At 37.8% G+C, this 15,124-nt stretch overlaps 1 protein-coding gene across 3 annotated transcripts in view; it reads right to left on the bottom strand.

Annotated features, from left to right (window-relative positions):
- Positions 1–13,065, bottom strand: part of LOC120798873 (cadherin-12-like) — an 87,677-nt gene extending 74,612 nt beyond the window's left edge. For 2 of the 3 annotated variants that reach the window (XM_040143657.1, XM_040143658.1), the window contains exon 1: positions 12,760–13,006. In XM_040143657.1, the coding sequence (XP_039999591.1) occupies positions 12,760–12,951 (192 nt within the window). In that variant the 5' untranslated portion in view covers positions 12,952–13,006. Of the gene's footprint in view, positions 1–12,759 lie in introns of all 3 variants that reach the window. The other variant, XM_040143656.1, reaches the window with a different exon arrangement.
- Between the last annotated feature and the right edge of the window lie 2,059 nt (positions 13,066–15,124).

Below are 15,124 nucleotides of genomic sequence, written 5' to 3'. Positions count from 1 at the left end.
AAAATGATCATAAAGTTTATTCAACATCACAGTTTCAACAAAAATTTAACATTTTAACATTATCAGACAATATGTTTTGTAAGTTCTGCACTGAAGTTCAGTCTTATATCATAGCAGTCACAGCCAAAACACATATAAGGCTGGCCAACCAACAATCAACCAAACAGATTTAATGAAAATAATTACTCAGCATTAGCCGCAATTATTCATTATAACATCAGATTTTACACATCTCTTTAAAATCTTGCAGTGGAGTGAAAGTATCTCTTTGATGCCAGTTCATTCCAATTAAAAAGCTGCAAAGTAAGTGAACCTCGGTCTGCCAAGATTAGTGTCTACATATACGATATCCAAGATTTAGCAATTATTGAATCGTGTACTATAAGTTAATATAATTAAATGACAGAAGAGATAGGAGGAAGTTTGGAAGCTATCTATTGAAATGTTATAGCAAAATTATGAGGATCCCATATCTACTTTCACACAGTCCCATGGTTGGTCTGACTTTCTTACACACCAGAGTCCACTTGGAAAAATTATTGGCACCCTTCACTAATATTTGGTTGCAGAACCTCTGACAACAATGACAGCCTCTAAACGTTTCTTGTAACCATGCAGAAGTATCTTGCATCTGTCTGCTGGTAGTTTCTGCCACTCTTCCATTGCTATGCATTTAAGCTCCTTTAAGTTTACAGGAGTCCTTTTTATAATGGCAGATTTCCAAAGGTTTTCAAAGGGATTTAGGTCAGGACTCATTGCTGACCAGTTTAAAACAGTCCATATTTGCCTTTTTAACAATTCTTTTTTGCTGTTGGATGTGTACTTTGGGTTGTTGTTCTGCTGACAAAACTCAAGACCTTTGCCTCAAAGCTAGTTCTCTGACACTTGGTAACACATTTCTCTCTAAAATACCTTGGTAATCTTCTGATTTCATCATTCCTTTGATACATTCAGTGGCTCCAGTACCAGAGGCAGCAGAGCAGCCCCACAGCATGATAGAACCTCCACCATGTTTTACTGTAGGTAGGTTGTTCTTTTCCTTATGGGCTTCATTTTGTCACCTATAAACAAACTGATGCCCTGCATTCCCAAAGAGCTCTACCTCGGTTTCATCTGTCCATAGACCATTATCCCAGAAAGACTGTAGCTTTTCTATGAAAGTGTTTGTAAACATTAATCTTGCCTTGTTGTGCCTTTCTTTCAATAGTGGTGTCCTCCTTGACCTTTACCTATGGAGCCCTACTTGGTTTAGTGTCCAGCGTATGGTAGATTGCTCCAGGTCAGCCTGAAGCTCTTAAAATATCTTGCGTGGTGTTTTCAGCCTTCACCAACTTCTCTCATTGAGTTTCTTCCAGGATGTGGTGCTTTCTTTGCACCACATCCTGGAAGCGTCTTAACAGTTTTATGACTGTGAAACTTCTTGATAACATTACGAACTGTAGAAACAGGGATTTCAAGATCTTTGGTGATTGCATTGTAGCCTTTGGAGTTGTAATGTTTTTTAATAATAGCATTTCTGACACTCTCAGACAGCTCTCTTGTCTTTGCCATTGTGAAAAAGAAAGAAAAGAAACAATCATCCCCATTTAATGCAGTAAAACCATCATTCATTGGTTAATTCCAGTCATGTGACCACTGAAAATTAAGTACAGGTAAATCTTATTTGTTTTTTTTAAATTTTGTTTGAGGAACTAATTTAAATTTATCAAAAGGGTGCCAATTATTGTGTAAAGTGTACATTTTATATCTGTCTTTTTTATTTCACTATATAGAAATATTTTTTGTTGTTGTACAGTACCTTCTGAGATTTTATCAAATATTCTGATTATACAAAACTGGTTAATTTGCATTTATTTCTGAAGATATTCAAATTCTGTACTTAAAATTTAGGGTTGCCGATAATTTCAGGACTAATCCAGGACTGTATTTAGGTTTTAAAGAATAATATATACACTCACTGAGGGCTTTATTAGAAACACCTTTACACCTGATTATTCATTTGATTATCCAATAAGCCAATCATGTGGCAGCAGTGCAATGCATGAAATCATGCAGGTACAGATCAGGAGCTTCAGTTAATGTTCACATTAAACATCGGAATGGGGAAAAAAATGTGATCTCAGGGACTTTGACTGTGGCATGATTATTGCTGCCAGAGGGGCTGGTGTGAGTATTTCTGAAACTGCTGATCTCCTGGGATTTTCAAGCACAGCAGTCTTTATAGGTTAATCAAAGTGGTGTGAAAAACAAATAACATCCCCTGAGCAGCAATTCTGTGGCCGGAAACACCTTGTTGATGGGAAGGGTCAGAGGAGAATGGTCAGACTGGTTGGATCTGACAGAAAGGCTACGGTAACTCAGATAACCACTCTTTACAACTGTGGTGAGCAGAAAAGCATCTCAGAATGCACAACACGTCCAACCTTGGGGTTGATGACCTACGTCAGCCAAGAATCTGAGGCTGCAGTGGGCATAGGCTCACAAAAACTGGAAAGTTGAAGACTGGTCTGGTCTGATGAATCTGGACTTCTGCTGAGGCACACAGGTGGTAGGGTCAGAATTTGGTATCAAAAGCATGAATCCATGGACCCAGCCTGCCTTGTGTCAACATTCCAGGTTGGTGGTGGTGTAATGGTGTGGGAAATGTTTACTTGGCACACTTTGGCGCACTGCAGAAAATGTTATGATGCAATTATGTCACGAAGAACTAATGTTGTTTTAAGAGCAAAAGGAGGCCCCACCCAGTGTTAGTATGGTGTTCCTAATAAAGTTCTCAGTGAATGTACATTTTGGAGGTACCATCCCATTGCTCACCTTGGCCCTTAAATCAAAGTCATCATGTGTCCTCATAAGATTACTGTTTCCATTGGTCTCCATCATGCTTGCACCTAAAAATACATTACTTATATTGTCCTCATTGCTAACACCTTTTAGACATGTTAAGTGACAGTAGGGCCCTTGCCAAGATTGTTGTGATAAATGATGTTATTTTTTGAAGTACAACTTATCAGTTTATACGTGTGATTCTTTAGGACATTGATGTCAAGAGGGTTTATGTCATTTTGCTTCATATAGATGATATGAGTGACAAACTTTGCTTAACTTTCACAAAAAATATACATATCTTTCTGGCCAATACTGGCATCCTTCACGCACTGCAGCAGCACACGTAGACTGGGCACTGAGCTAAACTGTGTGAGGTGTGTAGTGCAGAGGGAAGATTAATTGTGCACACGGAAATGTGTGCGCTGGATGGAGTTGTGACAGACTTTCAGATTGTGGTGCCTGAAGCGATCAACTACTTTGCATGTGCCCCAAACTGGTATTTTTAACAAGACAGTTTAGGTGTAGTAGCGCAGATACAACACTGGTAATGAGGAGAAATGATAACTGACTGCAAATGTAACATTAACTCCTTGACAGCTTGAGATGAATTTGCTTTTTGATGGCCCAGCCGTGCTGTGGGAATAAACTGAGAACAGAAAGAGCTCGCTTCAGGATCTCATCTCATTTTTATTTTCTTTTATTACATAACTTGTAAACATTCACACAGACACTCTTCCATATCCCACCCCAATCACAAGGGAATATTGTCCTTGTAGTTCACAAACACAAATACATTATACAGTATTAATTTATTTTTGTGTGTGTATGTCATGCCTTGCGATTCTCCCAAAGAAAATTGCAATTTTACACGAACATTCCAGATGCTTTACACGTTGTTGCCCACTTAACTCTGTCTCCTATAAATTACTTTTCTTTACAACTAAATTACAACACGCAAATATGATTGTAGGAAACGTAATTGCAAGCTGGATTTTGTTCGGATCCAACATATATTTTTGAATATTTATTAATGGCAGCTGATTCCCCATGAGGTGGTAGATTTAAAAAGCACACGACTGTCACATCCAGAATCTGTGGTTAGACTTAGGCAACAAAAGCACCTTAAGGTTAGGGAAAGGTTGTGGTTTTAGTGAAATGTAAATAATGATCAGTATTTACTGTTGCAGTTTACTTGTCCAAAAATGTAATTTTTAGGAAACAGGATTGGCCCACTTCCTAGAAATCACAATCATTACATCACAGCTAACCATTTTGCAAACCATGCTACTGTGCTTAAGCAAATTTAAATGTTTTTTCCCTTTCCTTTAAATGCCCCCCCCCCTTTCTGGTTTCCATTAATTTCTGTACCATATGGAAGTCCATTAGCAATCAAATTTAAATTGATGATTTTTGTAATCCATGGACATGAAAGGATAATCCTGGTGACATTCAATATCTATTTTACGCTCAATACATCCCATGTGCAGACCCAAACCAACAATGAATATACTGTATCCTACTAACAAGCATCATATGTGTATCCAAGGCCTGATATAACTAATTCCTTTGTTTCACAGAGCTTTTTTAATTGTCCAAAACTATTAGAAACACATCAGTGAGCCATACTGTTGCACTGGGTGACACACTGGTGAAAGGTACAGAGACACAAATAACACATTGTTGGTTATGTTCATTGCACATTATTTGTTGAAGAACAAAACAATGTAATAATATCAGGTTTGTCCTTTAAGTTTGCATTCATATTTGTGACTATTACGTTGTTTTTTAAGGGATAAATAAATCTGCACTTCCACCCATTAAATATGATATAACTTAGGCCAGACTTAGTGGTTTACCAAACTGAGTGTCAAGTGTCAAGAATTTAATTATTTTCATGCCAAAGACAAATGAGTGGAAACCAGTGGTAGTCTGAAATGGTTTCATAAAACTAAGTATGTAACCAAAACTGTTTAAACTATTTACATGGAGCTGTGGTGTGCCTGCTTCCCATTCTTCCAGTGCTTCCTTCCCCACTAACTGATAATCCTACTAGCACCCAGACTGGAGACAAAACAGCCAATCAAAAATGATCTACTCCAGTTTTCTGATTGGCTGCGATTGTGGCACACTGTCACACAATGACTGACTGTGATTATGTAGATAATAGCAAACAAAAAAAGAATTTTTTTCTTTGCACAAATTTGATTTTTCCTTCGATGATTTTTTGTACAAAAATTAATTGATGTGCTTGCAAGAAAATCACCTTTGCTCAAAATACCACATCATGCACTGAGGAATGAGGTACAAATATAACTCCATACATGTTTACTATGGTTATGTTTGCTCTTGATATTTTATGTTGAAGAAGTCAGAAATTTAGCCACAGCAACCCCTTGACCTTTGAACACGCAAGACTTTATTTAACTTCATTAGCCACTGTTTTAGCCCAGCATGTGGCCTGGGGAATTATGTTTTTTTTTTAGGACAAGCATTGCAGCAGCGGTCTCAATAAAAGATGTTCCTTCTTTTGTGTGGCCTGTTTGCTTGTTAGAATTAAATGGTAATTAATGAGACATGCATGTGTTTAGTTGTACTTGCTTTGATCCTAGAAGGACTCCTGCTCTGCCTCAAGCCTGTAAACTTGCCTGCCTCGACATCTACCTAGAGGTTTTGGAACTTACAGCTTTGACTTAAACTCCAAGTGGTATAAGGTCATCTTATTCCCTCTGCCTCCTCCTTCCACGCAGCCTGCCTCCTCCTGTGATAATAAAGCTGTGACCCACTATTTGCACCAACAGCAGATTAATCGAGAGCCCCTGGGCACAAGTCCTCTCTGGCTGGGCATGAGTAGAGCCTGGCTTATTCAGTCTGACTGCCTCTTCAACCCTTGCTCGTGTTCTCCCCACTGCCGGTAGTTGGGCCAGCACAGGACTACAGAGCAGAAGTTTGCCTGTAAAAGCATTCTCCATTCCCTACTACCAGAAATGCAATAGTCAGTTGTATTTAAAAAAAATAAAAATAAAAATCATGCACACTTATCAGAATAAAGTTTCAAATAAATTATTTAATTTGTTTGTTAGAGATATTACTCTACTCATTACTGTTATTTTTATGTATTTTACAAAAGGGAGACATCGGCATTGTATGTACTGATACTTCAGTACTGATCCACTAATCAGGAGAGAACACAGCGGCTAATCAGACTCTTTGGACAGTATGCAAACATCTACAGTGCAGTATGTGGTGACTAGCCTTGATTTTGAAATGTTGATTGTTGATTGTGGATCATTATGATGTTCTACAGACTGTTGCTGATTGTGAGAGCACAGCAGAAATTTACGTGTTGCTGAGTGGTCGCACTGGATTACAGACCGATGTGGATTCGTCAGCCAAGCAGTTTGTTTTTCTAATTAGTCTGTCTCTCAATTATGGCCAGCCATCTCCTCTTAAGTAAGACCATATGCCCTGAAAATTCCCTTTCCTCCACTTTTAGAAGACCTTACAGCTGAAAACCCCATCTCTGTCAACTAAATCAGACAACCATTCACTCCACAAGAGTCAACATCGACACAGCACTAAGCTGGCAGAAGGACAAAGACATCAAATCTTGGAAAATGAAGGTTGAACACTCAGGGCCAATGCAAAGATTTGACCAAAAAAGGCAAAATTTCTGTCTTATAGACCTTCATCAGGGAAAATGCTTGACAGAAGGGACTCTTAGAGTTTATAATGACATCAAATAAACACACGTGTACTTAACCATGCAAATACACTTGGGAAATGCTGTTCACAATTGTAGTTTGCAGTCTAAATACTGCATGTAGGAAGCTCCACAGATATAACATACATCGATCAGCTGCAACATTAAAACCAGTTACTGGTCTTAATGTAGTGGCTGTTGTGGTTGTAATGTAGTATCATGCTAACACGCTACACTATGGTGAACATGGTAAACATTATATCTGCTAAACATCAGCATATTAACATTGTTATTGTGAGAATGTTAGCAGGCTAATAATAGCTTTTAGCTCAAAGAACCGCTGTGCCTAAGTACAGCGTCATAGAGCCACTACCATGGCTGTAGACTCGTGGTCTAGTTGTAACTACTATGTTTTATCCAAGCAGCGTCCTATGTATTTTGGACCTTCGTACCTACAATTGTCATAAGTTTTGAGATTCCCATTTGTCATGCATTTGCCTTGATGACATTCTAAATACTAAACATTTTAGTAGCTTAAGTATAATAATAATATTCAAAAACAATAAATTCCATTCCATAATTCCACTCTATTTGTATTGGCTAATCTGTGCTGTTCACCCTCTCCAATTGCAACCTAAGCAATAACATGATATTATTTGACATCTTTAATATGGAGGTCCAAATACATAGGAAGCTCACAGGATCTTGTTTGGAAAAAAAAAAAAAAAAAAATCCAGCTAATGTGTTTCCTTCAACGTAGTTAGATTAAGTCTTGGATTAAATTAGCATGTGCAATTATTTTCTTTTCTTTCAGTTCTCTTTTTTCAATGCACCTGAACAGTAGCGGTTAAAGTTAACATCAAATTTAGATATGTTGATTTTTATCCATCACACAATGCTATCAGGGTGGTGTGTGGTTGGTCCCGAATTCATCCTGCAGCAGGATAACAAGCCTAGACATACAGCCACAGTAATAAAGAACTATCTCCTTGACAAGAAGAACGAGTCTTGCAACAGATGGTATTGTCCCCACAAAGTCCTGACCTTAACAGTCTAACATTACATAAAGGAAGAAAGAAGAAATTTGAAGACCAACTTCGGCAAGTTCCCCAAGATGCTTGGAACAACCAACCAGCCGAGTACCTGAAAAACTGTTTGCAAGTGTCCCAAGAACAATTGCTGCTCTTAATTGATATAAGTTTTTCCTGTTTAATGCCATGAAAAAATATTCATGGAATTACTTTTAAAAGCATACTCACTTTACTTTCAGTGTGTAAAACTTTTGGCAACTACTGTATAGTATCCCAAACTAAGTAGGATAGCCTAATTCTTATGTGTACTGATTTTATTTAATTTTATAACATATTTAGGAAATGTATGATTATTCCATAACTATGTTCTCATCTAAATTCATAATTATAAGAAAATGTCTGTCGGTACCACTAGAAAGGAGTCATTTGTATCTGACAATGAATTCATGGAGGTTCAACTTTGCAAAGTCTTGGTCAGGTCATGAACGAATAAGCCGGTATATGCAGGTTTGGGCTGCAACAGCTGCAAGATTTTATGCCCTATTTGAAGAGCTGAAAGAGGCTTTCTATCAAATAATCAGCAATGAAATCAGACTAAGTTAGTTATCCACCAACAAAGAACAAGGGACCAGGACTAGCTTATCATGTGTTTTTTTGTTTTGTTTTTCTGAGCAACATCTGATGCAGACATGATTTAACACAAATCCAGGTTTTTTTATTTGCCAATAAAAATTATGGTCTCTCTTTGCCGTTGACCTGCACATAAACTCTCTTTCTCTCTGTTTGCCAGCTGGAGGTCTCAGGCTTCCTGCTGAGAAAAGGCTGCTGCCTGTCTACAGTGGTAGTTAAGCAGGTTGTGAGCTGCTGGCAAGTTAGTCTGCCAGAGTGATCACATCCACAGCCATAATACTTTAGGAAATGTCATTTGAAGCTTGCGTGGAAAAGTTTTTTTGTTTTTTTTGTTTTTTTTCTGTGGTAGGATGATAAGAAAAAACAGCTGAGAAAACAATGCTGTGTCGGCTGGGAATCATTTAGGCTCTCACCGAGATACCTAACACTTTTCTGAAATCTGTTTCGCTCAAAACCCAGAAAAGGCAGATATTTTATATACTGTACCTTACTGTAGTTAACCAAAGCCATGCGTCTACATTTCCAGCACATAAATCAATTAACAAACAGTGCTCACAAATAGGTGAATTATTGCAAATCTTTCACTCCAGTATTTCATAGCTGAATAAGACAACAAAAACTTTTGAGTTATGCCATTCCCACTGTCACAGCGATCCTTCACTCACTCAGGACCACCAAAGTAATACTGGATAGGGCCACGCCTTGCCTAAATTCTTCATAGCATGGATCCACAAGATGGATTTGTGCTTTAGATGCCAAATTCTGACCCTACCATCTGCGTGCCTCAGCAGAAATCCAGATTCCTCAGACCAGGCTGTGTTTTAACAGTCTTCAGCTGTACAGTTCTGTTGACCTTGTGCCCACTGCAGCCTCAGATTTCTCTTCTTGGGTGACTGAGTGGAACCCAACATGGTCTTCTGCTGTTGTAGCCCATCCACCTCAAGGTTCTACGTGTTTTACATTCTGAGATGCTTTTCTCACTCTTTATACCAAAGTTGTAAAGAGAGGTTATTTGAGTTACCGCAGCCTCTGTCATTCTCCTCTGACCTCTCTCATCAACATGGTTTTTCTGGCCACAGAATTGCTGCTAACTTAATGTTTTTTGTTTGTTTTTTTCTTCGTTTTTTGCACCAGTCTGAGTAAACTGTTAGAGACTGTTGTGTTTGATATTTTTATCTCCCCAATTTTTACAGTTTGCTTATTTTTCTTCATTATAATCATTCTAAATAGTATCCTCCGACCATCCAGCTGTCATTGTCATGATGGCAGGAGGTCTGATTTGATAAATCTAATCATTTTATACATGCTGATACACTCATCTAGATTAAAATCTAGATTACTGTACTGTACAATATAGCAATATTGAGGCTCTTGGATTTCACTTCTCAGACCTTAACACTGACTGGTAGAACATGGACGACAAAAAAAACCAAAAAAAAACACATGGCCTCTGAACATAATCCAGTCAGCATTACATTTCCTATAAAAAACGTATCTGCTGTTGCAGTTGAATAGTATAGAAATGTAATTTCTGGCAGACAGGGCAGTCCTGAGAAAGATTTACACCAATCAGCCACAACAAACCAGTTACTGGCTTTAATTTTGTGGCTGCATGGTGTATATAAAAAAAGTATATACTTTACCTCTGCATTCACCCTATTTCTGTCAGCAATGAAATATTGATCAGACACACATACATACTGTATATAGAGATACACAGTAGGGTCCAAAAGTCTGAGACCAATTTCCCATTCAAGTGAATCTGTTCCCCAAGATCAATACAATCCTGTCTCTGAGCTCTGCAGTCAATGCGCTCAACCTCATGGCTTGGTTTTTGCTCTCATATGCATTGTAAGCTCTGAGACCTTATATAGACATCTGTGTGACTTTCAAATCATGTCCAGTCAATTGAATTTACCACAGGTGGACTCCAATCAAGGTGTAGAAACATCTCAAAAGTAGATCAAGAAGGATGGGAGTCACCTGAGCTAAATTTCAAGGGTCATAGCAAAGGGTCTGAATATTTATGTCAATGGAATATTTCAGTTTTTCCTTTTTCATAAATTTGCTAAAATGTCTAAAATTCTGTTTTCACTTTATCATAATGAGGTATTAAGTGTAGATTTTTGAGGAAAAAAAATTAATTTAAGGAATCTCATCAGATTTCAGTGCTGAAGAGTGCCATTAGAATCATTACTGTCAAAGCTGGTGCAAGTAGGGTAAGCAGAACACAGGGAATAGAATCCAAATGCCAAAACTGAAGCAGAGCTTATGCAGTTCAATGATTTATTATACACAAAGAGGGACAAAGGCTTATGGAATGGTGAGGGAGGCAAAAGTCAAAAACCAGTGGAGGCAGTCCAAACAAGCAAACAAATCCAAAAGATGCATGGGCAGGAATCCAAAGTCCACAAAACAGGAAAAAGTCAAAGCACAGGTAAAAGAGGCAAAACAGTAGGCACCAGAACATGAAGCACACAATAAAGCAACATAACATTCTGGAGGGGGGCGGACAAGGCTATAAATATACTGAGGACTAATTAACTGATGAGCAACAGGTGACAAAGAAAACTGGAAAAACCCAAAGGCAGAAAATAAAACAACAACAGACACGAGGTAGGATTATAATTAAACCAGGTCCAGTCACACAGATGGGCAGATCAAGACCATTTCAATATTTCTCAACTCATTCATTTTACCAAAATTCATGATTCTTCTGTTTTACTGTTCAAAACCAAGCAGCCAATGTGCCACACTAAAAGTTGAAAAAGATCCAACTTACATAACAGTTAACAACCTACTGTTGAAGAAATGAGGCAGACCCCTGAGTTTAATTACTGTGAATTGTTGGTGTCCTTGCAGTGGCTTCATACAGTAGATATTATTGTAGAACCTGGTGATGCATACTCAACACCCTTTTTTAGTTAGGTGTTAAAGTCATTGTGGATGTACTATGTTGTGCCAGTCCCTTTTGGCTGTTATTTTATTAGCTAGGAGTATTTGCTTCCTCCCCTATGATGTTGCCTTCAATTACTGAGCATCATCATGGGGAGTCTTCAGAAAAGAGACTCAGACAAAAAAAGAGGAGGGACATAATCTAGAGCTCCCCCCTCGGCTTGACCCTCATTCAGCAAACTACATTGTCAAAGATAAAGGGAAGTTAAAAATGTTTGGAAACATAGCTGCACTAGAAATCTGCTGCCATCACTGCCAGTAAGGTTATTTTAAATATATCAATATCAATAATCATGGAACCATTAGGATAAAAAAAACTATAACAAAATGCAGGATATTAGATTATCCATGCCATAATTCTGATTTATGAAAAGCTAATTTACAAACATTATTCTATATGAATACAGGCTGAAAACATAAATGTACTTACTTACTTACTTACTTTATTTCTTTGATCCCATAAGATAAATGACACAGCATTTAACCCCTATAGAAAATAAGCTAAGAAAGGGATTTTTGTATAAAAGCCTGACTTTTTGTCACCTCATTTTGTGATAAGTTTCAACATATTTGTTGACGACCTAGTTTTCACGACAAAAGCGAGACTAAAACTAAATAAAAAGTAACCTTTTAAAAGATGAACTAAGTCAAAATGTTACATTTTTTTTTAACATATAAAAACTAAAGGATAATGTTAAAGACAACTGGACAAGTTTCAATGCAAAGTCTTACTCAACAACCTGCAGCCGTGAAATCACACACTGTGGCTCCTGATTAGTAGCTGCCCAAAATATATCTTGTTCAGAGGATGATTTAGCCACTTGCCCTGTTGCACTACTATAAATAAGAAACACCTTGCAAAGTTTTGTCTCTGTCAGTCATATGTTATCTGACGTTACCTGTTCTTGGAAAAAAAACAATTTATGGACTAAATTAATTTACAAACCACTAAGAATTAGACAAGAGTGAGCAACAAAACAGCTGAGACAAAATGCGAAAACACATGGCAGCACACTGACATTTATAAAAAGACCAGACAGGGAGGGTTGAACAAAAAAAATGCAGTTAGCTGTATTATGACCATTCTTTTTATTATCTGACTCTTGTGAGACCTCAGCTCTCAAACCCCCCCAACTTTATGGAACTGCTTAACTTAAACAGTTAATTCACGTTTAAGCCACCCCTCAACTAAGAAAACCAATTCTGAATTCAGGAGTTGGTTTTGGCCACTACCAAAACCAACTGTTGAAACTAACTCACCACGTCCAGCATGTTATTAACATTAAATGTGTTTTAATGCAAAAGAACTGATGAGCCTGATGAGTTTGGTCGATTACCATTAAAATGACGTATTTTTTTAAGTTCACTAAAAGGTGCACTGAAAAACTGCAGGTGTTTTTGTAAAAATTTTAAAAACTTTGGGGACTATTCTGGCTGGACAGATTTGCTGATAATTATAACCGTTATCTTTTCTAATGACTTTTTTATAATTGGCTCTGAATACAAAATGACAGCTTCAAAGTAAAAACTAAAACTAAAACTCTTACTGGCTGAAATCCTGGTAAATTTAACACATGTAGAATATTAGAAGCTCAGATATGACAAATATTTACCTACCTTTCCAACATATTGTGGTTCAGACCCCATGTACTCCTCCAGGACGAAGAACTGGTTCCATACCCATCCTCTTTTAATACGCTGGACCCTTGACCTCCCATGTCTCCTTAGCCTCGTCCTGCCCTCTATTGATGTCACTTCCTCCACAGACACCCTAACACTCTTAGTTCCAGTTGCTCCCCTGGCTGACATCACTGCACCCTTAGTTCTGCTCTTGAGCTGAGCCTGCACAGGGATTTGGGAGCTGTAGTCCAACAGGAAACAAGAGCCCACCAAAAACAGGGTGACATATTCCCTTGTGATCATCAGGGAGTATTGTTGTAAAAAGAAAAGGTACTGAAAAGTTCAGAAAGCTGGCTACTTCCAGGTTGTAAATGGACATACATCCAAAGCTGGATTTGAATTCCAATATTCCAATATGATCCAAGATGGTGACAGGAAAATCTGTTAATGTAATGTCCCCGCTGAAGTGTGCAAGATTCTAAAGACCATTATGTCGGGTGAGGGTGTCACTGAATACTTTGGTTAGATGTTGACTGGGGTTCCCTCAAAGGGCTTGTGTTTAAAAAAAAAAAAAATTGGGTCTGGCTCTTTGATATCCGGGTGATATTTGAAGTTGACTGAAAATCTTGTCCTCTCTTCAATTCTTTTTTTTTTCAGTCCTCAGCTTAGACACCTGGAGGAAAAAATTAAGATAATAATGTTGAGTGTGAAAGTTCATTCTTGACTTTGTAAACAGTAGTTTCCAAAAAAGAGAAATGAAAAAAAGAAATCGTAACTCGAGTAGATGAAGTTTGTTTAGTTGCTACATACCAACATTTTATACTTGTGTCCCATGATGACTTAAGTATCCCTTTATCTCTGATGATGATATATAAATATATATGTGTCACTTCCTCAGTGGAAACACCTGCTTGATGAAACACCTGAAGCAGCACCCACTCCCCACATTATCGTAATGTATGCAACACATCTGAGAGATGATGTGAAGTGTTTACTCAGTCTGAATGATTTCTATCATTGCTGCAGGCATTGTCACCAACATATCAGGCCGGTTGGCAGCCTTACTGGATTAATCTGACGTCCGATGCATTTTACTTGCACATGCAGAAGGGGCTGTTTGCTTATGCAGGGCATTTTTTGAAAGACTTATTATTTGTGTAATCTTTAATGGGATAAGATTGCCTTGTATTGTATTGCATTATATCACAGGTTTTCCCTGTGAAAAAATCGGAAAAAATTGAGAAAACTGTACCGCAATGTAGTTTTGAATGAATGAAGTGCTACATTTATTAACAGTCGCAGAGTTGTCAATGAGTGGTTTGGGTGGACGGTGGTTGTAGAAAGGGCATGACTGTCACACATCACACAGCAAGGTTCGCATCCAGAGTCCTCTCTGGGGTTAGGTTTAGGCAACAAAGGTGCTTTGGTTAAGGTTAAGGAACAATCATGGTTTTGGTTACATGTTAATAAACATATTGTGTCTTAAATTACTGTGAACTTTTTCTGTGTTTAACCAGAGCACAATTTTTCTCGAACCTTAACCAAGTGCTGTCAGTGCCTAAACATAACCATAAAAAAAGTTTAATAATGCTATAGTCACTACAGGTGAAAATTGTACTGCAAAATCAGTATTCTGGAGGAAAAGAAATATGTTAAAGATTTTATTTACGGCCAGTATTTGTGATTTAAAAGCGTATCCACATTATGTTAGTAGAAAACGTAATCAGGCTGTAGTTCTGTTTCCTACGAAATGTATTTGCTTACCATAATTTCTAGGAGACAGGGTTGTTGATACTAAAGAACATTTAAAAACTTGATAATTCTCATGCAAATTCCGGAGTTGTGAAAAAGCTTTTTTTTTTCCTATGAATTATAAGTGGATTTATGGACATTTATTCCTGATGGGCATTGAAGATAATGATATCCTTGCAAAGTGTAAATCACATTGAAGCCACGAATATGCGGATCATGTCTGTGTTCAGATTTGACTGACTTATGAGTCTGGGAAAGGCGTATGAATTTTGAAAATGTTAAACTGTACTGTACTAAACCTAGTACAGTTCTTTTATCAGGTGTTTCTTCTCCACACTACTGAGAAGAACTGCTCTTCTCATTCTTCTCTTTAGCCCAGACCAACTGCTGCAGGTTGTACATATAACAGATGCAAGCTCTGTTTGTAGTTCTTGTCACAGATTCGCTTCCAGTGCAGTGGCTGTGTATAGCACAGCATTTCTGCTACGCCTGAGAGGAGGTGTGTGTTGTGAAGCTGGTCCACTCTTTCTATTCATCTATCCTAAACCCTAATCAGTACTGTAGAAATACTGCAGATTGTCAGGTGGTGCACAAGCAAAATGAACTTGAA

The sequence above is a fragment of the Xiphias gladius genome, chromosome 14 (assembly GCF_016859285.1).
Source record: "Xiphias gladius isolate SHS-SW01 ecotype Sanya breed wild chromosome 14, ASM1685928v1, whole genome shotgun sequence".
Taxonomy (NCBI): Eukaryota; Metazoa; Chordata; class Actinopteri; order Istiophoriformes; family Xiphiidae; genus Xiphias; species Xiphias gladius.
This window is presented reverse-complemented; position numbering and strand designations above follow the sequence as displayed.